Source organism: Podarcis tiliguerta (genome assembly GCF_965153285.1).
Source record: "Podarcis tiliguerta genome assembly, chromosome: 13".
NCBI classification, from domain to species: domain Eukaryota; kingdom Metazoa; phylum Chordata; class Lepidosauria; order Squamata; family Lacertidae; genus Podarcis; species Podarcis tiliguerta.
In genome coordinates, this window is record NC_139546.1 from 40,345,292 (window position 1) to 40,369,484 (window position 24,193).

The 24,193-nt window shown below is 49.0% G+C and overlaps 2 protein-coding genes across 5 annotated transcripts in view; one reads left to right on the forward strand and one right to left on the reverse strand.

Moving 5' to 3' along the window:
* The window catches only part of TEP1 (telomerase associated protein 1), a gene marked incomplete at its 5' end in the record, with an annotated part of 51,314 nt that extends 44,404 nt beyond the window's left edge, over nt 1-6,910 (forward strand). For 2 of the 4 annotated variants that reach the window (XM_083409830.1, XM_083409832.1), the window contains 9 exons: nt 763-895; nt 1,560-1,702; nt 2,056-2,168; nt 2,388-2,537; nt 2,648-2,771; nt 4,197-4,302; nt 4,949-5,055; nt 5,871-5,975; nt 6,272-6,910. In XM_083409830.1, coding sequence (XP_083265956.1) covers nt 763-895; nt 1,560-1,702; nt 2,056-2,168; nt 2,388-2,537; nt 2,648-2,771; nt 4,197-4,302; nt 4,949-5,055; nt 5,871-5,975; nt 6,272-6,406 — 1,116 coding nt within the window. In that variant the 3' untranslated portion in view covers nt 6,407-6,910. The remainder of the gene's footprint in view (nt 1-762; nt 896-1,559; nt 1,703-2,055; nt 2,169-2,387; nt 2,538-2,647; nt 2,772-4,196; nt 4,303-4,948; nt 5,056-5,870; nt 5,976-6,271) is intronic. The other 2 variants (XM_083409831.1, XM_083409833.1) reach the window with 1 other exon arrangement.
* On the reverse strand, nt 6,823-23,668 carry PARP2 (poly(ADP-ribose) polymerase 2). Its single transcript, XM_083409877.1, has 19 exons — nt 23,511-23,668; nt 21,716-21,924; nt 21,012-21,133; nt 19,568-19,780; nt 18,320-18,451; nt 17,896-17,966; nt 16,743-16,793; nt 16,067-16,163; nt 15,478-15,553; nt 15,277-15,379; nt 15,025-15,184; nt 14,267-14,405; nt 13,150-13,213; nt 11,976-12,110; nt 11,712-11,845; nt 10,198-10,297; nt 9,996-10,094; nt 8,439-8,563; nt 6,823-8,108 (listed from the first exon to the last, which is right to left on the reverse strand). Exons 2-19 carry the CDS (start codon nt 21,865-21,867, stop codon nt 7,949-7,951), a joined length of 2,133 nt encoding a protein of 710 aa, XP_083266003.1. The 5' UTR covers nt 21,868-21,924; nt 23,511-23,668; the 3' UTR covers nt 6,823-7,948.
* Nucleotides 23,669-24,193: the final 525 nt, after the last annotated feature.

Sequence of the window (24,193 nt, forward strand, 5' to 3'; positions counted from 1 at the left end):
CATCTGGAGAGAGCACCAGGTTGGCAAAGGCTGCCCTAAACAAAAATGCCCTTGGAAATTTGGCTGGTGATTTGACAACTCAAAGACTCTGCAGTTACTTGCGTTAAGGACAGCCTGTTATCCATAGCTGCCTAATAAATATCTTAACGTTTACCTGTTAGGCTATATTCCCACCCACCCCAAAAAACAACCCACAACCTCTTGGCTACGCTTGTAAGGCTGGGCAAACCAGCCACAGCAGCAGTTTAAATGTCTCCTATATCACCTCTTCTGAGGCTGTGTGCCCAATACACCTTTTAAAGCACATTCCAAGCACACTCTTTCCCTCAAAGGATTCTTTGCACAGTAGTTTACCCCTCGCAGAGGGACAAGTCCCAGCAGCCCTTAAACTACAGGGCCCAGAATCCTCCGAGGGAAAGAGTGTGCTTGGCATGTGCTTCAAAGGTACAGCTTGGGCACACCCTGGGCTTGTCGTGCCTCTCACAAATAGGGCATGCATGAGGGGAAAGTGACAAAAGTTGGCTCAACTTCAGAGCTGCTGGAACACTTACTGAGAACTCGGTTAGAATACGGCTTAAAGTCTTCTTACCTGATGGATCAACTTTTAGGTATCATTCTTGTTGTTAGTGGATAGGAGCCAACCTGGTATGCCCTGGACCTACACCATAATAATCTTTCCCGCATGGGCAACTCTTGGCACCTAGACCCAAGCCCTGTTCTGCCTCCCAGCTCCTTGCTCACTCGTTTCCTGTTTCCTCACAGCTGGCGGAACCTGATGTCTTCCCTGGCCACTGCGCTGCCATCTGTGGGGCTGCTGCTTCCCCAGCATCTTCCTCTTTCCTGACAATATCCAAAGACAACACAGTCCGAGTGTGGGCCGTCCCCAAGGAAAAAGGTTAGTAACGGGGGGGGGGGGGGGCTGCTCACAGCTCCCTGCATTTGTGGGTCAAACCAAAAGCTTGGCTGGGTCAGAGGAGCCCAGTTGCTTGTGTTTTGCGTCCGTTACCAAAGAGCCCATCTGCCTTATACTGAGGTAAGCCATTGGTCCACCTAGCTCAGTATTGTCTATGTGGATTGGCTCTGGGTCTCCAGAAATTCAGGCAGATTCTTCCTAGCCCTCCTTGGCGATTGAAACCGGGAGCTTCTGCATGCAAGGCAGTTAAGCTCTCCCACTGAGCTTACAGGCCTCCCCACGCTTAATGACCAATTTGGGTGTGTTCGTTTGGTGTCAGAATTTTGCATCCACACGATTAAACCAGCTGTGTTTGGAGTGGAGGGTGGAGAGATTTCCAGCTGACCTCTCCCGACAACACATTGTGGCTCCACCCTTTCCCCTCACTGTGCACATTAGGGTCGCACAAACACCATCCATTTCAAGCACACACCCCAAGAATCCTGCGAACTACCCCCTCACAGTGCCCTGGACAAACTACGATTCTCAGCATTCTTGGGGGAAAGTTGCACGTGTGCATGTGACCAAATATGCTTTTAAAAACTGCAAATTGGTTGGTCCCAGCTGATCGTTGTCTTGCTGAGCTGTTTCCCCCCTTGCTCACCAGCAGGAGCCGCCAAAGACCTTCCCTCTCACCACGGTGCCGTCACAGCCTTGGCCTGGTCCCCTGATGGGGACTTCGTTGTGTCTGGTGGGGAACGCGGAGACCTGGTCCTCTGGCACAAAGCCAAGGCAGTGGAGAAAGTGAAGGTAAGCCCAAGGGTGCTGGACTCCCCAACACCATCTGAAGGGCCACAGCTTCCTCACCCCTCACCTCTCCAGTGCCGGAAAGCAGGCTTGGAGGGAGAAGCCGCCACCTGGTGGCCAGAAGAGGGACCTGCAAACTGAGAATCATAGAGTTGGAATGTATTTTTGAGGGTCATTCAGTCCCAACCCCCTGCAGTGCAGGGATCTTTTGCCCATTGTGGGGCTCGAACCCACGGCCCCAAGATTGAGAGTCTTGTGCTCTACCAACTGAGCTATCCAAATGCACCTTAGGCTTCGTCCGGCCCTTCGGTATAGCAAACCATTGCATGAGTGGCTTTGCTTCTTTCACCATCCAGGCTGGCCAGCGTTGCATCAGTGCCTTAGCCTTCACTTCCAGCCGCACCATCCTTGTGGCAGCTGATGGGATCAGCCTCTGGTACATAAGCAGGCAGCGTGATGGAACCATCAGGTAAGTTTGCACAAACCGTCCCAGGACTGCTGGGTCTCCATTGTGAGCCACTTGTCCTGGGAGTGCCTGACTGCACGATGGAGCTCTCAGCCCCATAACCAAGAGAACGCTCCTCCAGGCCTCTGCTTCTCCACAGCTGTGGCTCCACAGCATGTCGTTAATCCTGAGTTTTTTGTATTCTTCTCTCTCTGTGTATTTCTCCCTTTTCCCATTGCACAGCTTGACCCGCAGGAAGTGCCTGCGCCAAGCAGAGGAGTCTTCTGCGCTCTGTGTGGGGGTGCTCAGGCCCAGCGGCCCCATAGTCCTAGGAATGGCCGACGGAGACCTGCTGGTGCTGCAGCCTGGAGCCGAGAGCTTCCAGCAGAACCCGTGAGTTAGGAGAACGGCGGCCCTTGAGGGGCATGGGGAAGACATCTCTGGGTGGTGAAATAGTCTTACTTCCACGGCTCCAGTGCTAATCTTCTTCACCTCCATCCCAGATACACAGACAAAGTGTGGGATATCCAGCAGCACGTGAGCTTTGACATATCTGTGTCCGAGGAGGAGGAGGGGCATATCTTTCATATCTGGGACTCCGTGCACAGCCCGACCTTGTTCAAGATGGTGAGTGGCCACTGGGGCAAGGCCCAGGTGGGAATCGCCACAGGATTTGGCCAATTGCTGAGCTCTGAGCCTGCCAGGCTGCGTCTACCTGCATGTTGTTGTTGTTGTTTAGTCGTTTAGTTGTGTCCAACTCTTTGTGACCCCATGGACCAGAGCACGCCAGGCACTCCTGTTTTCCACCGCCTCCCGCAGTTTGGTCAAACTCATGCTGGTAGCTTCGAGAACACTGTCCAACCATCTCGTCCTCTGTCGTCCCCTTCTCCTTGTGCCCTCAATCTTTCCCCACATCAGGGTCTTTTCCAGGGAGTCTTCTCTTCTCAGGAGGTGGCCAAAATATTGGAGCCTCAGCTTCACGATCTGTCCTTCCAGTGAGCACTCAGGGCTGATTTCCTCTGGTTTGATCTTCTTGTAGTCCATTGGGGAAGCCTTATTCAGGCTGAGGGACAGTCCAATACACAGCCCAAGGGCCGCATGCAGCCTTGAGTACTTCATTGGCGGCCCTCAGCCCTCAGAGTCTTCTCTTCTCAGGAGGTGGCCAAAATATTGGAGCCTCAGCTTCACGATCTGTCCTTCCAGTGAGCACTCAGGGCTGATTTCCTCAAGAATGGATAAGTTTGATCTTCTTGCAGTCCATGGGACTCTCAAGAGTCTCCTCCAGCACCATAATTCAAAAGCATCAATTCTTTGGCGATCAGCCTTCTTTATGGTTCAGCTCTCACTTCCATACATCACTACTGGGAAAACCATAGCTTTAAGTATACGGACCCTTCTGCTTTTTAAGATGCTGTCTACCTGCATAACCCCCGCTTATTATTGGTGCATTGATTGCATTGACACCCCACCTTTTTCTCAAAGGGAGCTCAAGGTGACTTTCTTGGTTCTCCCCCATCTCATCCCCACAGCAACCTGTGAGGTAGGCTAGGGGGATGGGGGAAGTGGCTGGCCCAGGGAGCTCCATGTGGGGGACTTGAGCCCAGGTTTCCCAAGTCCTAGCAGAAACTATGTACAAAGTCTCCTGATCCCTTTAACACTTTGAAAGAAGTGCCCAGGGATAATATCAGCTCAGAAAGCAGCTCCGTTGGTGGTTTTAAGCACATATATGTGTCTCTGTGTGCAGGCCTCAGGCCTGGGGGTGTGGGGTGGGCAAATGTGGTTCTGCAGGCCTCCCCAGATTGCTCACCCCACACCTGAGCTTTCCCGCTACCCACCCTCATTCCAGGTACTTCCGGTGATGCCTGGTTTTTGCAGGAATTGTTCTACCAGGCTGTCCTTGGCTGCCTCAGTTGTTCTGTGATGTTGTGCCCTTGGTCTGACCAGCTCAGAACTCCCAAGGCCGGTGGGAGGTGGGTCTTCTGCCAGGAGAGGCCTGCTAATTTCTTGAGTTGCCCTTTCCTCACTAAAGCCGTCTTCTGTTTGTTCCTTTAGAGGGTAACCGAATCTGGGAAGTTAGAGGACACAGACGCCCTGGAGAAGATACCATGGGTACCCAAAAGGCCCTCTGTTTGGGTCACTGTTGCCCGGCAAGTCAAAGGTGAGCCCGAGACCAGGTTCCTGCTTATCCCGGTCTCACTTTTATATTTTTTTGAGAGAGACTTTTGCTCAAGCAAAATGCCACTCTTGCACTCAGAAGCTTCTTGTTGCTCAATGTTGTGCAGACGTATTTGAAACTCTGGGGGCGTCCCTTGCTTGGCAACCCCAGAGAAGCCCGTTTTGACGGCCTACCTCTGGAATGAAATCACATTTAATGGGCTTAAAACTTTTGATATCTAAGATTCCAATGAGGTGCAATAATTTTGTAGGTTGTAACTGGGTGGAGATTGGCACGGTGCAGGGGTAGCCAAAGGTCACGCTCCCCAAAACTCCGGACTGCAATTCCCATAGGCCTCAGCAAGCATGGAAGTTGTAGTCAAATGAGATCTGGCAGGCACCCTGTTGGCTGCTCCAGCACAGAATACGAAAAGCCCTGTAAAAGACAGCAGAAATCAGTTTGCATTAGAAAGGTGGATGCGTAAGTGGTAGATTTTGGATACGGGCTTGTGGGCACCTGGTTGGCCACTGTGAGAACAGAATGCTGGACTATAGGCCTGATCTAGCAGAGCTCCAGCTGATTTGAAAGGTGTGGAGTTAGGGTTGGAGGGAGAGATGCACTCTTAATTCTGGCTTTTCCATTGGGGCAGGTAAACTCCTACTATGCGCAGACTCTGAAGGATGCCTCTGGACTCAGACCCGGCAGACTGAGGAGAGAGTGGATAAATGGAAGGCTGATGGCTGGCAGAGGAAAAAGGCAAGTCCTAGGGATGGGGGGAGAAGATAGGATGAATGGGGACCCACCTGCTCCTGAATCTTCAGCCTGAGCAGCGAGCGGGATGCCTCCCGGGTGCAATTTTGAGTCACGTGCCTGTGGAAGTGACAGGGATTTTGAGCCCTTGTCTACCTTGGGGGCCTGATCCAGTTTGGAGATGCTTCCATAGAGTTCACTTGCAGTGCATCCACATCTAGGGGAACTGCAGTTCTGTAAAGGAAGGTCGTTTTAGGTCTCTTAGCAGGAAAATCTAAGCTTCCTCAACAATTCTACAATGTACAAGGTTATGCAGTGTAAACCAAAAGAGCAGAAGCTGCTTACAAACGATCTTATGTTTGTGGCATGGATGCACTTTTGTTCTTCTGATGGAGCAGGAAAATCCTGCCTTGTGGGGAACAGTGAAAACGTCCACTGCAATTCTGCCGACTTTGCTGTTTTTGTACCGCAAACCAGACTCCTACTTTACATGCTATTTTTTTAATGAGATGAAATTGCCCTGAGTGCATTGCATGCATTCATCATGCTGCATTTAGACTGGCTTGTTTTTAAAATGTGAACCACTTTGAGCACAGATGCATTCTAGTAAATGCAGTGTAATAGTTAGTAGACTGCGAGCATGCAAAGTGACTTTAAAAATGCTCTTGGGGATTGAGAACTAGGACTTCCTTAATTGGCCTTAATCCTCAGGGTCACAGAGAGGGTGGGTTAAGGTAGTGATCTCTCTCTCTCCCTGTGGCCCCAAGGAAGCACTTTCCAAGCCCTAGCAGACTTTTAAAGACTTTTAAAATTCTTCCTAGATTCACAGTGACAAAATCACAGCCCTGCATGTCCTCGGAGACAGGATTGTAACAGCATCACATGACCGAGATGTGAAGATTTGGGATGGCAACACTATGAAACTGGTGAGTAACTTCACACTCCCCTTCCTCTCCCTGTGGGGCATTTCTTACATAAGGGTCCTGGAAATTGTAGCTCTGTGAATGGTTACAGTTCCCATGATTCTTTTGGGGTAGGGAATCATGTCTTATATGCCTTAGTGTTGTTGTTTTTCAACATGACTGTAAATTTGCTTCAGGATGTAAATAAAGCACTATATATATGAATTCAACAAACTTAACCTCTTCCCCATCTTTCATTTCTGTATGCAAAGCTTTTCTCCTAACCTTTCCTTGTTCTCTATCCTGTTTCCTGTACACAGCTGGGCCAGTTCCGATGCCACGGGCCAGTTTCACAGCTCCAGCCTTGGACCGATGCAGACTCCTCCCTTTTTCTCTACGCGGGTGACACTCTGGGCAACATTTATTACTTGGAGTGGGGCTCCGTCTCTGCTTGAGGGATGTGGCTTTTGGGGGAGAGCTCCTGCCTGCAGCCTCTTAAGCCTGGCACTTCTCCTTTCCAGACACGAATGCAGCTGTTTCGCTGCTACCTCCTCAGCCTTGCCCCTATCCTCTCAGCAGCTGGAATCTGCAGATCCCGCATGGCTTCTTAGTTGATGTGGAGGCCGTGATTCTGTCACAGCCTATGCTTGCTTAGCAACTGTAGGCCACAGAATTCAGATACCATGTGAGGAACCACCTTAGAAACCTGGCTGGAGTCTGGGGTTGAGCCAATCAAGCTTTGTAGCTCACCTCTACCTAACCACAGAGGTGAAAGACAAGTTTCAGAAGGGCTAAATCTATTGTGTATACAGATTTCCCCTGCGCCCCCTTTGCCTTCAAAATACTGTTATGACAAATTTGCAACCACTGATGCCTTCTGTATAGTGTTTTTATTTTGCTAATGCGCCTTCCCTTATTTTACAAGTCAATTAAGAAATAAAATGGAGCAATGTCAACCATTTTTGTGTTCCTCTGTTCTAAAGAACCCATACTTAGTAAACAGTGAGGAGCAGCAGGGCTGAGAAATGGCAACGTGGGCTGGTGCTGTGCTTTGAAGCCCAGATATTGGGCCTTCAAGGCACAGCATAGGGGCATCTTTGAAAGTCCCTGTGCTTTGTGGCAAGACTTCAGAAGCTCCTTTTGGCTTGGCTGGGTCACCTTTTATACTTGTCCCCACGTGACATCCTATGCAGTTGATAAAAGGGTTTGTGTGACCAAAATTGCCTTTTGGGTAATAAGAGAGACCTCCTGGGCTGAAACTCTGCTTTAAGGCATGGAATGGGGAAGCTTTCTGAGACAAGAGGCCCCCATTCTTTCATTGCATGCCTTCCTGGGAGGAGGAAGAGAACATGCCAGTAGAGACTGAGACCACCACTCCACAACCAGTCTCTCACACCTTTCTTCACTATTGAAGAAGGGGGAAGGGACATATAGCAAGAAGGGGAGTCCTGTACCCCCCTGACACTCAGCAAAGGAGGCACCTGTGCCTTTGCAATCCACTGTTTCAAGGGCCTTGAGGCATCGCCTTCCTTCACCCTCTCCTCGTCTTGCTTCAAGGTGATTCCAGAGCACTTGGCAAGCATCAGAAGAGGTGTGTTACTACTGACCGATCTGCAGAAACAGCAGTTGTGGGCTTAGAAGGGTGAGGAAACAGGTGAAGCACCTTAAACCCAAGGGTGGGAAGGGCTTTTGAAACAACTTGAGAAAGGCTTTGCACGCCTACAGCCCACTGCTGCTCCAAGGCCTTAGTTGTTCCACAGTCTTCCTAACACAACACCATAGCCTGCTTTCTACAAAAGGGGTGCCTTCGTCAACTCCCTTAACAAGGCCAGTGTATTAAATCAAGTTATAATCAACTGCACTCTAGGAATAAAATTCTATGGAAGGAGGTCAAGTTCTCAAGTCTCTCAGCTTGAAGGCACTTGAGACGTCAGCTTGGAAAAAACGAGGCCTGTGGTTTTTCTGCTGCCGTCCTCCTCTGCGTCGCCTGCTGAACTTCACCAGAGCTGGGTGAAATTGAAGCGCACCTTGAGGAGGTACTTCATGCGCACCTGCCGTGGGTCGTAGACAATGAACTCGTTGTAGTTCAGGGTGTAGCCGTTGGGGTTCACCACCCTGGTTTCTGCAGCAGGGCCCAGGGGGACCAGAGCCCCATGGCTGCCAGGGAAGGAAAAAGAGAACACAGTGTTTAGAAATTCATGTTGCACACACGCACCCATGTTCCTTGCCTGCGCCAGGAGTGTTTTTAATCAGAGATCTAGTTACAGGTAGGTAGCCGTGTTGGTCTGCTGTAATTGAAACTAAGTTTGGTATTGGTATGAGCTTTCGTGTGCAAACTTAGTTGGTCTCTAAGGTGCTACTGAAAGGAATTTTTTTAATTATTCAGAGATGCATGGAAACGCCCTGGTCCACAAATCTCTCTGCTGCCTTAAGGACAGCCTTTGAATTTTCAGCCAGGTAGGATTCCTCCACCCACCCCAAACTCACAGTGTTGTGCTATTGGCTGGGGATGGCGCCATCTTGCCAAGCCCTTTGGTGCAATGTTTGTTGGTCAGCAGTTTCTCTGCTTCGGGGTTTGCCTCCAGCAGTTCGTTGCATTCGCCCAGAGCTACCTGCAGAGGCGGGAGAGCAGAACATCAGTCCCAGCTCATGCATACATCACTTGAATATTTAAAACACTGTAGATGGCCTCTAATCTGAGAAGCGAACAGAGGAAGGAGGAATATGTGGTGGTGATGGGTTGTGGGGATACTGGTTTTACAAGGTTGAGCCCCAGGTCTGGCCCAGGCACATCTCCCCCTTTCCCTTGTGCTTTTTAAAAGTTAACATGGTGTTGTTTTTTAATGTAATATGTCCAGTTGGCCTGTAAGCAATGTATGGGGTAGTGCCATCTCAGCTCACTACCATCTTAACTGCACAGAGGCACTTGTTTTAATATTAGTTATCAATTATTGCATTTGGATCCCAAAATGGGGGACATTGTTCTCCCCCATCTCACTTACTCCCCACAACAACCCTGTGAGGCAGGTTAGGCCGAGAGGCAGTGACTCGGCCCAAGTGGCAATTTGAATCCTGGTCTCTCCCAGGTCCTAGTCAGATGCTCTAACAACTATGGCTAATTTGTACTGAACCAGCAGCTCTTGCCAGCAAGCTAAAGGCTAGTCAGAGGGTTCAATCCACCCACCGTCTACAGAGCCCATAACATCCCGCTGTCACTCCTCAACTCAGCAACAAGTCCTGCCAGCCACAGTCTCTCTTCCCTTCTGAAAGTCAGCCTAAACTGGGCCTATACTCTGCAAATTTGAATCACAGGGCTGCTCCACCCCAAGTCTTTTATGTACTTATTTACACTCTAGGGAAGGCTAGAGCTGGGGTAAGCAGTTATTTTGGACTACAGTCCCCTTCATTCCCCTTTTTTCTTTTATTAATTTTTACATAAAGTTTCCAAAAAACATACAACATATTTTCTTATCTTATACAATGTTTTGGACTTCCATCCACCACATCTGAAGATTTTTCAGTCTTTATCACTTAATCTGCATTTCATTAGTTTCACTATTATTTTTAATAGTCCTTCACTAATAATTCTCTTCATGCTTTTCTCTACAATATTTCACATAGACCTCCTTACAAAACTTTTTGTAGTCCTACTAGCGTAATCTGCTGATTACAATTGCTTTTCAAATAATTCACATATTTACTCCAGTCCTCCGAGAATCTCTGATCCTGCAGGTTTCGAAACCTTCCTGTCATTTTATCTAATTCTGCATAGTCCATTAATTTCGTCTGCCCTTCATTCCTGCTTTTTGTGTGCATATAAATTGTGATTTTTTTTTTTTATTACTTAGTTTTGGTACTGCTTCCTATTAAAACACCTCTAAGCAATGCACACACAAAAAAACCCCTGAAGAAACAACAGACAACTTAAAATGAAATATTACAAAAACACACAGTTACATATAAAACCCGGAGCTGATGGGAATTGTAGTCTACATGTGCAGGCGCTCTTTGCCCCCTCCCCCCAAAATGGGATGCAGATCTTACCTCCGAGAGCAACAGCAAGCCGACGTCTTTCTCGCGGGTGGCAAAGCAGTAGTTGGCACTCTTGGAGGACATGTCGGCGAAGTAGATCCCTTTCCCAAACTTGAAGGGAACGAAAGGAAGGTCAGTAAGTCAGCCCTGCCATGAGGTGAGCCAGGAGCAACAGACCCAAGAGCTCAGCAGAGGACAAAGTGGGGAGACTCACCATGTAGCCAGTGACGGGGGCTTCCGGGGGGGCCACCCGCAACCCGTGACTCAATATCCCTGCCCAGTTGCCCAGGCGCGATCCGTGCCACAGCAGTGTGCTGAGAAAGGGGAAGAAGCCCAGAAGAGAGACAAATCACAATGGGGATCTCTAGGTTGAGAGCCACCATGGTGCCTCAACCTGTGGGTCCCAGATGTTGCTGGACTACAACTCCCATCATCCCTGAGCTCTGGCCTTGCTAGCTAGGGGTGATGGGAGTTGTAGTTCAACAACATCTGGGGACCCAAAGGCTGAGAAAGGCTGGATTAGAGGTTACAGTGCTGGGCTAGGATTTCAGGGGGGTTGGACTAGATGAGCCTTGGGAGTGTAGCAGGAAACCCCCCCCCCATCATTCAGTTTGTACAGACTTCACACACACTCACACTCACACACTACATACGCTACACTTCTGTTATAAATTCATAGAAAATCAACCATACTTCAGATTTGCACTGTTCCACTTTTATTTTACTCCATGAAGGAAGGACTACAAAATGGGGAAGGTTTGATATACAGGCCACCATAATCCCTTGAGCATAGGATCACATCCACAGGAGCCCTGCCCAGTTGCTATGCCAACCCTGATGGTCTCAGACAGACGACCATCAACCCTGCATACACAAGTGGATTCAACACGGACTATAACAAAAGAACAGTGATTGGATTTCCCCTCAGGGGGCAGGAAACTGCAACTACCTTTGTCTTCAGAAAATGACTCATGTGGAGGGGGAGAAGGGAACCAGCCAGGTGACAGGACACTCAGGTTACCACCACAACTCCTCCCTCAACCCCTCCTTTCTGAAATGTATGCATGATGTTTCTGGGGGTGGGCTTGACCTAGAGGAGGGGAATTTCAAAAGTTTTTTTAAGGTCTTGCACACCATTGTTCTGGGTCTTTCCTCTCTCCTGCGAGTGAGGGGAACGCCCTGCTGCAACAGTTCAATAAAGGCCAAGCCTACAGGCTGCTGATTTGCTCCAATTTACTCTGGTTGGTGTCTTTACTTTTTGTCCAAGGGAACCCTCAGATTTTTCCGGCAACAGGGGTCACCTTCCAAGTCTACAATTCTAGAATGATATGACTCATGAGAGCCAGGTTCAAATCCCCATTTGAGGCACGAAGCTCACTGCAAGACCTTGAGCCAGTTGCTCACTCTCAGGCTAACACACCTCGCAGGGTTGTTGTTGTGAGAAGAGAATCATAGCACTGTAGAGTTGGAAGGGACCCTGAGGGTCATCTTAAGTCCAACCCCCTGCAAGGCAGGAATACGCAGCTGTCCCATACGGGGATCGAACCTGCAACCTTGGCATTACCAACACCATGCTCTAACCGACTGAGCTATCCAGGACGGATATGTAGGCCACACTTTTGAGCTTCTTGGGGGAAAGGTGGCCTATATAAATGCAATAAATAAATAAAAACGGGCTCATGTGGGGTGTCTCTCTCTCTCCCCCCCACCCCGGCTCCTTCCACTCACCGGTTGGGGAGGTCAGAGCGGAAGGTCGAGTCTGGATCAGAGCCCTCCTTGTTCAGCACAAAGGCCTCCAGCAGCGTCATGGTGTAATCTTGGTGCGTGGGAGCGTGAGTGGACAACAGGTAGCGCTCTAAGACCTGAGAAGGAGTAGGGAGCTATCAGAGGAGAAGCAACAACTCCCCAAATATTTTAATTTTTTTAAAGCATGGGCAGAGTTTTCCTGGGACTCTCCCCCGCCCCCCGGCCCAGTCCCCGTCCCCCACATACTGGGAAGTCAGGGCTATCCCTCTCCAAAGGTCGAATCTCACAGCTGAGGCCGCGATAGTTCCGGTCCAGCGGGTGCTCCTTGTCCAGCTGCTCTGACCGCACCAGTTTAATGGCAGCACGGATCTCGCCAAGAGCCTTGAGGGGCAAAAGAAAAGCAGGTGGGAGTGGCAGGAGCATTTTCACAGGACAGCAGGACCACCAGCACTACCCAAATTGATCCATCCATGGTGGGCATCTTCTGTCTGTTTATTGATTGATTGATTGATTGATTGATTGGGATAGTCTCAAACAGTTCCTTCTCCCAACCCCCATCTGGAATGAGGGGAGTTAGGAGGCTTGAGGCCCAGTCACTCATTGCTCCAAATTTGCATGGGGCGGAATTTCAATTTCCTTTACAAAGATACATTTACAATTTTGTTGAGATTATTAGTAAAGTAAATAAGAATGAAGAACAAAGAAAGAATATGTTATGTCCCCCCCCCCCATAACATACTCTTTCTTTGTTCTTCATTCTTATTTAAGGGAGAAGAGATGGTGGAAGAAGATTGGAAGAAATTTAAAGATTATTTACAGAAATATTATAAGATTAATGAATGTTAGAACGACATCAGATTGAACCTAAAAGGTTGTTAGTAAAAAAGTTGTAAAATTAAAAGATTTAATATTTTAAGATATTAAGGAGATTAAGTTATATCAAGATATCAAAATTAAGACAGATTAATTAAGATAGAGGGTAGGGATTTGCTGATTAAATATATGACTTGGAATACAGTGAAGGGAGGTGTGGGGAAGTCGGAGAATTAAGTAAATGAAAGAAATATTATGAAGATATGTTTTTATTATTGTTTTTTCTTTTTGATGTTTCTTGTTGTTTTGTGTTTTTGTAACCTGTTTTTTTTGTTTTGTTTTGTCTTATTTTTTGTGTAAAAATCTAATAAAATATTTATTAATAATAATAATAATAATAAAAAAGAAAGAATATGTTATGCCATAGCCTTAATTATATCTTATGGGTTATTTTGTTATTGCTGTTCTTCTTTGCTTTAAAAGAAATTTTTTTAAAAAATGAAATTCCCTTTCCTAGCATGATCTTGGCATTCTGCTGGCCAGATACTTGGGGCATCCCATTCACTCCCCCCACTTCAGTTGTGTGTTCGCATTCGAGCGCTCTTACCTCCAGCAGCTGGGCCTTCTCCTGCAGCTCCTCTTCTGTGCTGATCAGTGGAGGGGTCCTCAGTCTGCAAGAGGGGATCGGGGTGGGGGCACAGACTTCAGGAAAGGTTGCAGAAACAACGGGGAGGGGTATATACATGCATTGGGGAAACCCAGCCAAATGGGCGGGGTACAAATAATAAATTATTATTATTAGTAGTATTGGGTTTTGCACTCCATAAACACTGTTCTGCACTTGCAAAGAACTGGTCCTTTCATGCGGCAGCAACTGCTCTCTGCGACTCCCCTGTTATGAAATATTAGGCAGGTACCTTCACTGTTGATGTTTTCAACAGCTGCTACAAACCTTAAGGAATGCCTATCCACGCTGGGAATGTTACCATATATAGGTAAAGGCAAAGGGACCCCTGACCATTAGGTCCAGTCGTGACCAACTCTGGGGTTGCGGCGCTCATCTCACTTTACTGGCCGAGGGAGCCGGCGTACAGCTTCCGGGTCATGTGGCCAGCATGACTAAGCCGCTTCTGGCGAACCAGAGCAGCACACAGAAACCCCGTTTACCTTCCCGCCAGAGCGGTACCTATTTATCCACTTGCACTTCATGCTTTCAAACTGCTAGGTTGGCAGGAGCAGGGACCGAGCAACGGGAGCTAACCCTGTCACGGGGATTCAAACCGCCGACCTTCTGATTGGCAAGTCCTAGGCTCTGCAGTTTAACTGACAGCACCACCCTTGGTTTATATACTTGGTTTAAAACTGTTGATTTTATCTATATTTTGGTACACGTTATTCTAGTTTCTAATGCTTGATTTGATCAATATTTTCTTATGTGCCTATGTAAAGCATGTAGAAGATTGTTGTTGACAACATAAAAAGAGCCTGGTGGATGAGGTGATTGGTCCTTCTGCATCCACACCGTGGCAGGAAGGGGGGGGGGGGAGGCATATATTGCCTGATCACGAATGTCTTGGGAAGTGGGTTGAGAAGCACCAAATATTTATGGGAGGAGATGCACAACGCTGTACGGAGTTTTGAGTGTAGGGAGACAACAGAGTCCCACCCCTGAGCCACTGGGAGCCCAAGGTAAGGAGGGTTACCCCTGGCCCATCAGCACTAACCCAAAATCATGGGGAATCCGTGTGTAGAATTCATTGCAGGCCTCCACCAGGGCACGGCCGGTCTGCTTCCGCTTGAGACACACCTCTACCTTTTGCAGCGATTGGTACCCTGCGCTGATCTGTTCAGCCGTCAGCTTTCCTGGAGGGGACATGGGAGAGAGAGGAACTCAGCCCAAGGTGTTTCTGCCTGCCCCCCCAAAGTTACTGGGCTTTATGCTTAACTTGCCCAAGCATGCAGCTCATTTGAAATGAAATGGAAAGCAACAATTCTCCCAATGGTGTAGAGAAGTGGAATTAAAACAACAACTTCTAGGGGCTCCCACCCCTGCACATGCCATTCACCTACATGACCTCCCTTGCCCAAACCACAACTATTCACCCCTCCCTTTACATTTCGCCGCTGCCACTATTGTGGGGGAAGGAGAAAGAAAGGGCAAGGGTCTACTGGCAGCCATGAGAACTGCAGCGTGACGACATCCTTAGGGTTTTATTATATAGTATTAAGACATTTGTTTCCAGATTTCACTCCAAACATAAGAACACAAGAAGAACCTGCTGGATCAGGCCAATGGCCCATCCAATACCCCGTAGTCAACCAGATGCCTGTGAAACCTGCAAGCTGGATTCGAGCACAATAACCCTCTCCCCTCTTGTGGTTTCCAGATTTCTGTATCAAAAGATTTCCTCTTTGCCGCTCTTCTCTCTTTAGAGCTCCTGAACTAAGTTAGATATAAAAATGACAAATTAGGGCCACTTGCCTAGAGGAGCCTTCTTGGTGTCATACTTCATCTCCACCACCATTTCCTCCATGGTGCGGATACTGCAAATCAGCTCCACCAAGGCCTGAACTCGTGGGTCCAGCTGTGACACAGGCTTGGGGCACGAGGCTGTCTTCTGCGAGGCAGCTTTCTCCTCCTTCTGGAAAGAATGTAAAGCAAAAGATTATGAGGCAGAGTGTCCTTCAGCCACAAGACCTCCCCTCCCTGCTCTTTCCCTCCCTGAAGTCTCACTGCATCATTGGCTTCATAGTCCAGGTGGAGAATATCGTATTTGCCCAGAACCTTCTGGAAGCTGCAACGCTTGGTCCACTCATTCTTGGTTTTGTCCAAAAACCTAAAAGAGGTAGAGGAAAGAAGACGCGAGACCAGTTCAAGGAGGGCAGGCATTGGATGGGATGGGAGAATACCTCCAAAATTCCAAATGTGACTCACTTTTTGGTGAAGATGTCTTTGGCTTTAGCTAAATCTCCAGCACAACTCACAAGCGAGTGCTGACCCGGCTTACCAACTGAGAAGGAAAGAGACAAAGAGAGAATGGCGGAAGGCTAAGAAAAACACACCATTGCAGAGTGTGGGACAGTGGAAGAGACTGGAGCTGAGAAGAAAGTCCAAGAGCTGTGGCTCCAAGGGGTGGTTTCTACAGAGCCACAACCACACACTTTGGAATGGGGGAAGCAGGTAAGAACTGCTTTGCTATATGGCCTGCTTTTGCTATACGGGGCCAATCCAATGCTCTGTCTCCATCAGTGATCAACCAGATTGCTGGGGCAAAGCTCACAAACAAGACTTGAAAGTGAGATTTCCCATCTTGTTGCAACCCATCATAAGCAACCAGAGGTTCAACTTTGAGCAGACCCTTTGAAATCTATGCAAGTAAGCGAGCCATGTCTATTGACTTCCATGGGGCTGCTCTGAGTATGACTAACTTTGGATACAACTCCATAAGTTATACAGCCTCTAGGGGCTCCATCCTCAGCGACTGTGTCATACGACTGCCCCCAAGTTCCCTGTCCCGACTTACCACGCCCCCAACGCATCCAGACACTGTAGTTCCGGGCTCTGTCATCCTCCAACAACTGGATTAGGTAGTATTTGTTGTTGTTGAACTGGAGGTTTGTCTGGGAGGAACCAAGGAGAAGGAAGACGGTGAGAGCAGATCAGTGGCAGCACCCCTCCCTGAAAAAGTTCATCTGGTGCATATGTTACAGTCATGCCTAGCCCTGACCTGGTACGGGGTCCTTGGAGGATAAACCAGATACCCCACAGATTGAGGAACTTGAGGAGTAAGCAGGGTCCCCTAGAACCACAGCTGAGGGGCCCTCAGTTGGGAACCTGCTGAAGAACACTTGCGGCTGTCAGAGGAAGAGGTGGAGCCACTTCCCGGTCTCAAATAACTCCAGAGCCCCCAAAGCTCCGGATCTGGGCTGTTGTGCGATTTGAGAAAAGTGTCTCCTCGTGAGCAAGTGATGCCCTCCCTTCCCAAGCAAAGTATATATGCCTCCCCTCCCCGCAACTGTTTAATCTTCACACCAACCCTGCAATGGTAGGTTAGGCAGAGAGACTGGCTCAAGGTTTGTGGCTAAGTGGCGATTTGAACACGAGTCTCCCCGTTTGCTTCCATCACCCTGCGCTATACAGGCATCTAGTTTAACTATCCATTAAAATGCAAGTGAAAAGTAGCCCACAAGCCCACTCACCTGATTCAACATCACATCGTAAACGTCGTCTCCCTCACAATAAACGTGAGCCTTATTTGGGAAGGAAGAGCAGCAGGAAAGAGAGAAGAAAAAAGATGGTTATTTTCAGAGCAAAATGATTAGAAAATAGCATGAGCAGGGGTGGCTAACCTTTTAATTATTATTTTTTTTTAGCCCAGCAGCATCGAGCTACCGAGCTAGACCGACCAGCCAACTGTTATGGCCCAACATGCCTGTTCTTAGGTCCTTGGTAAGCTTTTACTTCAGAATGGAGGTACTTGTCGTCCCCCCACCACCACCGACCTTGTTGTTGGGCTCCAACTGCCAACAGCCCTGGGGCAATATGAGGGAATTTGTAGTCTGGAACATCTGAAAGGCCATAGGGAAGGCCCATCCCTGTTACTCAAAGAGTAGTACAATGCAGTGGTACCTTGGTTCTCAAACAACTTGGAACTCAAACACTGCAAACCCAGAAGTAAGTGTTCTGGTTTGCGAATTTTTTCCGGAAGCTGAACCTGCTCTGTTTGAGTGTTATGCTTCTGATTTGAGTGCCACACTTCCGTTTTGAGTGTTACACTGAGGTCTGTATGTTTTTGCTATTTATTTTGCCTTTTTGTGGCTCTTTTTTGTTTGTTATTCTGACTGTGTGGAACCCAGTTCAGCTACGCAGGTTGTACAATGACAATAAAGGTGGTATTATTATTACTGATTTATTGATTGCGTGACTCCAGTACATTGTTTATTGCTTTCATTTTAGGGATCGATGGTCTTGTTAGACAGCAAAATTCATGTTAAATTGCTGTTTTAGGGGTTCTTTTTAAAAGTCTGGAACGGATTAATCCATTTTGCATTACTTTCTATGGGAAAGTGTGCCTTGGTTTTGGAACGCTTTGGTTTTGGAACGGACTGCCGGAATGGATTAAGTTTGAGAACCAAGCTACCGCTGTAAATTAAAAACCACCTCCCTTCTGTTTTTGAACGTGCGTTTTATATTTTTTCAGTTGGGGGGGGGGGCTGCTATTATGAGGCTTAGCCAAGGTGGCGCTTGCCTCCAAATCCCTTCCGCCACAGACTGACAGGCCAATGGTCAGGAATGGTAGTCTCAGCAAACTAGAGGCCAACGGTTTTCCATTCATGCCAGTAGGTGCCTTACATTGCCCAGCTTGGCAGAGCATTCTGGATCCACAGGTGCTTTTCCCTTCACTATCAGCGTCCTCACGGCCTCTGCAGGGGGAAAGGAGGAGGTGGGTTGGAGCACAGATGTGCTGATTAAATTCACCCCGACCCCTCACAAACTTGGCATCTACGACGCTACTAGCTGGCCTCTTAAGAACCTCAGCATTTCATTAAAAATACACACGGTTCTAGTTCCTGAGAGTGTTAATCCTGAGCTGCTTAAAAGCAGGCAGTACGTTCCGGCAATAAACACAGCCAGCAGCCTCCTGGGAAAGGTGCTTCAGTTCATGCGATAAATCACCACCTGCTTATATCCCCAAGGTCTGAGCTGCTAGGCTCAAGTTGTTGGGGGATTTGGCTGACAGGCCGATCCACTAAGACCTGTTTCATTTGGCTGTTACCCTTGTTATCTGCATCTCCTTGAGATGCTGCGGTATCCCCTCCGCCCCGGGCCTTCTTAGCAGGAACGGGGCTTTCGGTCCCTGAGATGCTGTTGCTTGGTTGGGATCCTCCGTCCTCAGTCTCTGCAGCGTCTGAAAGAGAGAGAAAAGCCCAGGATGGAGCAGGCCTGCTGGTTGCAGGTTCTGAAAAGTGTAAGAGAGATTTTGGGAGGCTATGAACTGGTTCTACCTTGGCAGAAATATATCCCCATCTATATATCTCCCAGGGACATGGGTGGCGCTGTGGGTTAAACCACAGAGCCTAGGACTTGCCGATCAGAAGGTCGGCGGTTCGAATCCCCATGACGGGGTGAGCTCCCGTTGCTCGGTCCCAGCTCCTGCCAACCTTGCTGTTCAAAAGCACGTCAAAGTGCAAGTAGATAAATAGGTACCGCTCCGGAGGAAAGGTAAATGGCGTTACCATGCGCTGCTCTGGTTCGCCATAAGCGGCTTAGTCATGCTGGCCACATGACCCGGAAGCTGTACATCGGCTCCCTCGGCCAATAAAGCGAGATGAGCGCCGCAACCCCAGAGTCGACCACGAGTGGACCTAACGGTCAGGGGTCCCTTTACCTTTATATATCTCCCTCACACCCCTCTCATTTTTTCATATCATTTTTATTAAATCTCCCTAAATATTTCAAAACATTTATCATCATATACATTTTTAAACAAAGTTTCCTCTTGACTTCCCACCCCTCCTTTCCTGATTTTTTTTTTACTTCTTTTTATTAGCTGTTTTATAACACATATTTTGTTATTTTGTTGTTGTCTAAACCCTGCTACCGTTAATTCTTTCAGTAATCCACTGCTTATTTTTCAAATCCTGCCCTCGACTTCATATATGGGTGATAATTTGATGGATAATCCATCAGTTGTTTCCATTCTTCTTTAAACACTTCGTCAACATGTCCTCTTGATTCCGCTGTTAATTTTGCCATTTCAGCCCCGGCCCCTCTCCATTCTGCATCTGGGCAATGAAAAGGCATTATTGGAAGGGAAGGAAACGTTTTGGCCTGGCAAAAACATTCAAGGTGGGTGCAACGCAGGGCTGTGGCACAGGGAGAGTCCTGCAGGCATGCTAGGTCCACAGGCCTAAGATTCCCAACCTTTCTCGCTGGCCTTTCTTGCAACGCTGCTCTGAAGCCTCAATGAGGACTGGAAGAATGCAAAATATTATCACTAACATAAAACCCTACATCCTTGTACCTGACTCCCTGCGTTCCATCAGACGTTCAAACCCGGTCCGGCTGTTGGTCTGCACCATGCGGGCTGTGTCCAGCTTGTAGCGTGTCCGCCCAACCATCACTTCCACTGTGGGTTCTCCGTGGCCGTTCCTGGCTGCCTGCAGGGCCAGGCAGGTGTCCACAGGGTAAGGAAGCCATTCGCCTTCTTCGTCTCCTTGCCAGCACCAAACAAAATCTGGACCAGCACGGTGGCAGGGAGAGAGCAGGAGGAGAAAAGATATCTCGGTCAAAACCTGGCGAAGCAAGTCCTAAGGGACTAGGAGGCATTTTCTAGCAATCCTTCAGTGGGGAGAAATGGGCAAATGAACATGTGCCCTGGGAACCCTTGCCTTCAGGGCAAAGGGCACAAGAGGGGTGGGTTTGATAGTGCTGGACTCCAACTCCCATCAGCCTCAGGCAACATGGTCAGGAATGATGGACATTGTAGTCCAACACGGTCTGGAGGGCCACACATTCCCCAACCCTGCGCTAAGGGCCAAAACCTGTAGTGATGTCCCCACACTGCCCAATGAGGCTTTGCCACCCAACATGGGCTGCATTTAACCTGCTGACACACCCCTGTCCACACTGAGTAGCAAACCTGTCTTGCATTTGGAATGTGATGCTGTAGGTGGTGCTGCAGCCAGGGAAAGCACCATGAAAAGCACTTTGCATTTTATTCCAGGAACTCATGGTGGGTTCCATGGAGGTTCCCAGGCTGTCTCTCATCCATGCGCCAACCAGACAGACCGACCTGCTCAGTTTCCTCACTGCAGTTGCATCACTGCACGACTTCAGATCAGACCCCTGGAAGCTTTCAGCGTTTAAACTGCAAATGGACTTCATAGCAAACCCCTTTGAAGGCGCGTACTGTGGCCCTTCTGAAGTTTTGCCTGATGTCATAAGTGTTAGAATTCCTGCTCCATGATTGCAGTCATGGGATTGTTGTCTATCACATGACGGTGTATGTTTTGACTCCACAAAGTGGGAAGTGACGGAGACAGGATGTTTGTGTTACTGTGTTCCGTGAAGTGGGACTATTGTCCTTTGTTTTTTCTCTTTGCTGTCTGATGCTAAAGAGAGAGGGAGCCATGCTGCAGTGCTCTGTGTGTGTTTATATGTAAATAAAGTAGATTAGCCAAAATGCTGAGTATCTGTTGGCATCGGTCGCTGTGATGTTTGGGCAGAAGAAAGCTTTTGAAGCTCCCGAACGATTGACTAGGATGGAGGGAACATGCCAGTCAGGCATGTGTCTCTACCAAGGTCCTACTCGAGAGTAGGACCAGCTCCTGACAATAAGGACATCAGGCGACTGACAGGTGTGTGGGCTTGCTCATCTGTCAAAGTTGGCCTATGGGAAAGGAAAGACTCTTGGTCCGCTGGCGGGATCCACTAAGAAAATGCAAGAAAATTAAAAGTTTGCTCACAAGAATCCTGATCCCGCACAGCTGCAGCCACACGAGATTCCAGCCCCGTCTGTTTATTCTGTTGCAGCATCTTGCGCAGGTCCACACAGGACTCCCCGATGTCCGCAGAGAGCTTCCCGGCTCTGTATGAAATGCAGAAGCCTCCAATGTCATCGCCCTGACTCAATTCAGCCTGCCTTCTCCATGTGGGTGTGGGTGTCAACAATGGGAGCAGCAATGTGGTGAAGGGGCCTGGCTCAGATGGAGAGCATCTGCTCCACATGCTGAGAGTCCCAGGTTCAATTCCTGGCATCTCCAAATAGAGATTTTTTGGGGGGAGGGGGACCCTTTCTGCCAGTCAATGAAAACAACACTGACTTAGATGAAGCAATGGTCTGGCTTGGTATAAGGGAACTTCCCAGGTGAGGAATGATGGGAGTTGTCATCTAGCATCCAGAGCAGGCTTTCTCAACCACTGCCCCCTCCCAAATGTAGGACTACAACTCCCATCATCCCTAGCTACTGGTCAGGGATGATGGGAGTTGTAGTCCAGCAGCATCTGGAGACCCAAGGTTGAGAAAGGTTGATCTGGAGTGCCACAATCCCCAGCATCTCCAGATAGGGTTGGGGAAAGACCCTCAGCCCCTGGAGAGATGCTGCCAGCCAATGTCTAGTGACCCAGTGATCCAACTCCCAATATTAAGCAGCTTCCTGCACTAACTCACCGGGCTGCCTGGCTCAGGATCTCGCTCTGCTCAGGCAAGAACTGCTGCCACCTGTCGCCAGGGGTCTCCCACTCCCAGCGCAGCTCCAGCTCAGCCCCGGCAGTGCTGGGCTCCCCGTTCTGGCGCTCTGGGGCCCTCCGCTTCCGTCTCATCCCTCAGGCGGTGTCAGAGCGTGCAAAGAAGGCTGAGTTGACACCTCAAACAATCACCTAAACAAGGAAGACGAAGTGTCACTGGGGATCATTGCAGATGACCTCTACAGCAAGAAGGTGCCTCATTCCGGATAGCTCAGCTAGTTAGCGTGTGGCGCTGATAGCACCAAGGTTGCAGGTTTGCAACCCATATGAGACAGTTGCGTTGCAGGGGTTGGGACTAGATGATCCTCAGGGTCCCTTCCAACTTTACAAGTCTATGATTCTTCACGCACAGGCTTGAGAACTACATGCCTTACTACGGCAAATACTTAATAAGAGTTTTGTGGCACCTTATACAGGTATAGACCAAAAAAATTATTGCAGCAGAAACCACTGAGAGCCCACTTGGTCGTATGTGTGGAAAGTTGTAGCACCACTTCCTGCTTTTTTTGGGGGGGGGGCAGGTGTTCAGGCCAGGCACAGCCAATGGGGCTGTTCTGTCTGAGTGGGCACACCTTTGTGCCACGGACTGCCTTTCTGCCAAGGCTTCCCAGCCAGGATGCAATTTTAAAATACTAAATCAAATGATGCAAAGTCCTCTCAGGTTGATGACAGACTTAAGGAACCCTGGGGAAGCAAGGTTAACAGATCTCTTAAGCCACTGGCGGTTCTGTCAGGAGCCGATGGTGTTTACTCCCTGGCTGTACTGGGTCAGGCCCTCCTTCTGCCTTCCCTCAGACCTTTATGAAGCCACAGCAGGGAAGCCTGTGGCTACTCCCCTCTCTCTGGGTCCCATTCCCACTAGGGAGAGGACAAGGAAGAGGAGCAGAAGATTGGCAGGCGGATCCTTCCTGGGCTTGGCAGATGCCTGGCACCCAATGCTGCTCAGATATACATGCACAGGGACAGGAATTGTAATCATGGTGCCCAAAAGGTACCGAAATGAAACAAACACAGAAATGTCACAAGCCGTAACTCTTGCCCATCACTGCCTTTATGGCCCCGATGTTCACAAGTCTTATGTACAAGCACACACAACAAACCATTGCTGTTATGTTCACACAAGGGGGCGTTTTATGCACCCAATGCAAAAGCTCCTGCTGCAATCATCACGCTGGTCTTTCTGCCGGGTTTTGCCTGTGCTTTACCTACCGAACTTCTGGCCCGGAGGACTGTTTCAAATCAGCTGCGGTGAAATGCATTCGTCACATGCCCTCGAGACACCATTTCCGCCCCACTGTGGTCCCGCAGATAGAAACCCGGCTCCGGGGAAGTTCGGATTCCTCAGCCAGCGTGGTGATGCCGACCCCCCAGCGTGACCAAACCTTGCTAATCGTAATATAAACTAAAAATATGGTGACAATCCGTCAATCAACCGGCGCGCATTATTTCCCAAGACCCACCCCTGGCTCTTCTGGGGCTGAGCTCTTGATCTGAATCGCCCTGCGCGACCGGGCCACTTAACCCCCTCCAGCCCACTTCCCTAATTCCTTGATCCTGAACATCTGAGCCTGCAAGCAAGCTGATGATCTGCCTCCCGCTATCTATTATTTTCAAAAAAAAATCTACCGCTCTGTGCAATATTTTCCATCGATTTTCCTCTCTATTTTTATGCATTAACACCCCCCGCTTGAATAGGCTGACTCGCTTTTCCAACCAACCTGTTCCGCGTTGCCTTCTCTCTTTTTTTGAAGCTATTACGAGGCTGCAAACAGCGCCTTTTTCCTGCTCCCGGGGAACGTTCCACGGGCCAGCCCCTTTTTACTTCATTTGCATACGTCTGTTTTACATGCTACGCCTCCGGCGAATCGATAAAAAGCAACCTGCGCGCGCACGCGTAGGGGACCTCCAGCTTGTTAGACACTTTCGCGCCATTGAGGAGGCAGGGAAATGCAAATTAAGAAGCATTGCATGATGGTCTCAGCTCACAGTTTAGCATTTCCCTCCCTGGTGTTTCTTTTATCTCGCTATTATTATTATTATCATTTGTTACAGTTCCGAGATTGCAGCCACGAAGGACCGGACCAATATATGGATTCCAAAAATAATGGATTCTCCGCACCATGATCTAGTTGGAGAGTAAACGCCGGACACTATATATTGGAATAAGACTTCACTTCCCGTTGGCTGGGCGGAAGCTCTCCGAAGAGGCCACGTGCTGGGTGTCTGTCACCCTTGTTGCGCCTCTGGGAAGGTCTGAGAGAAGGGCCGAGCATCACCCTAGCAGGGTGCCGCCTCCTGGAGGTGGGTGAGTCCCCAGCGATACGGGTCCCGGCGAAGTCCGAGATTGGGCAGGAGAAGCCGGAAACGGGGGAACTCCGCCCCCCTCCCGCGGATGCCTGCG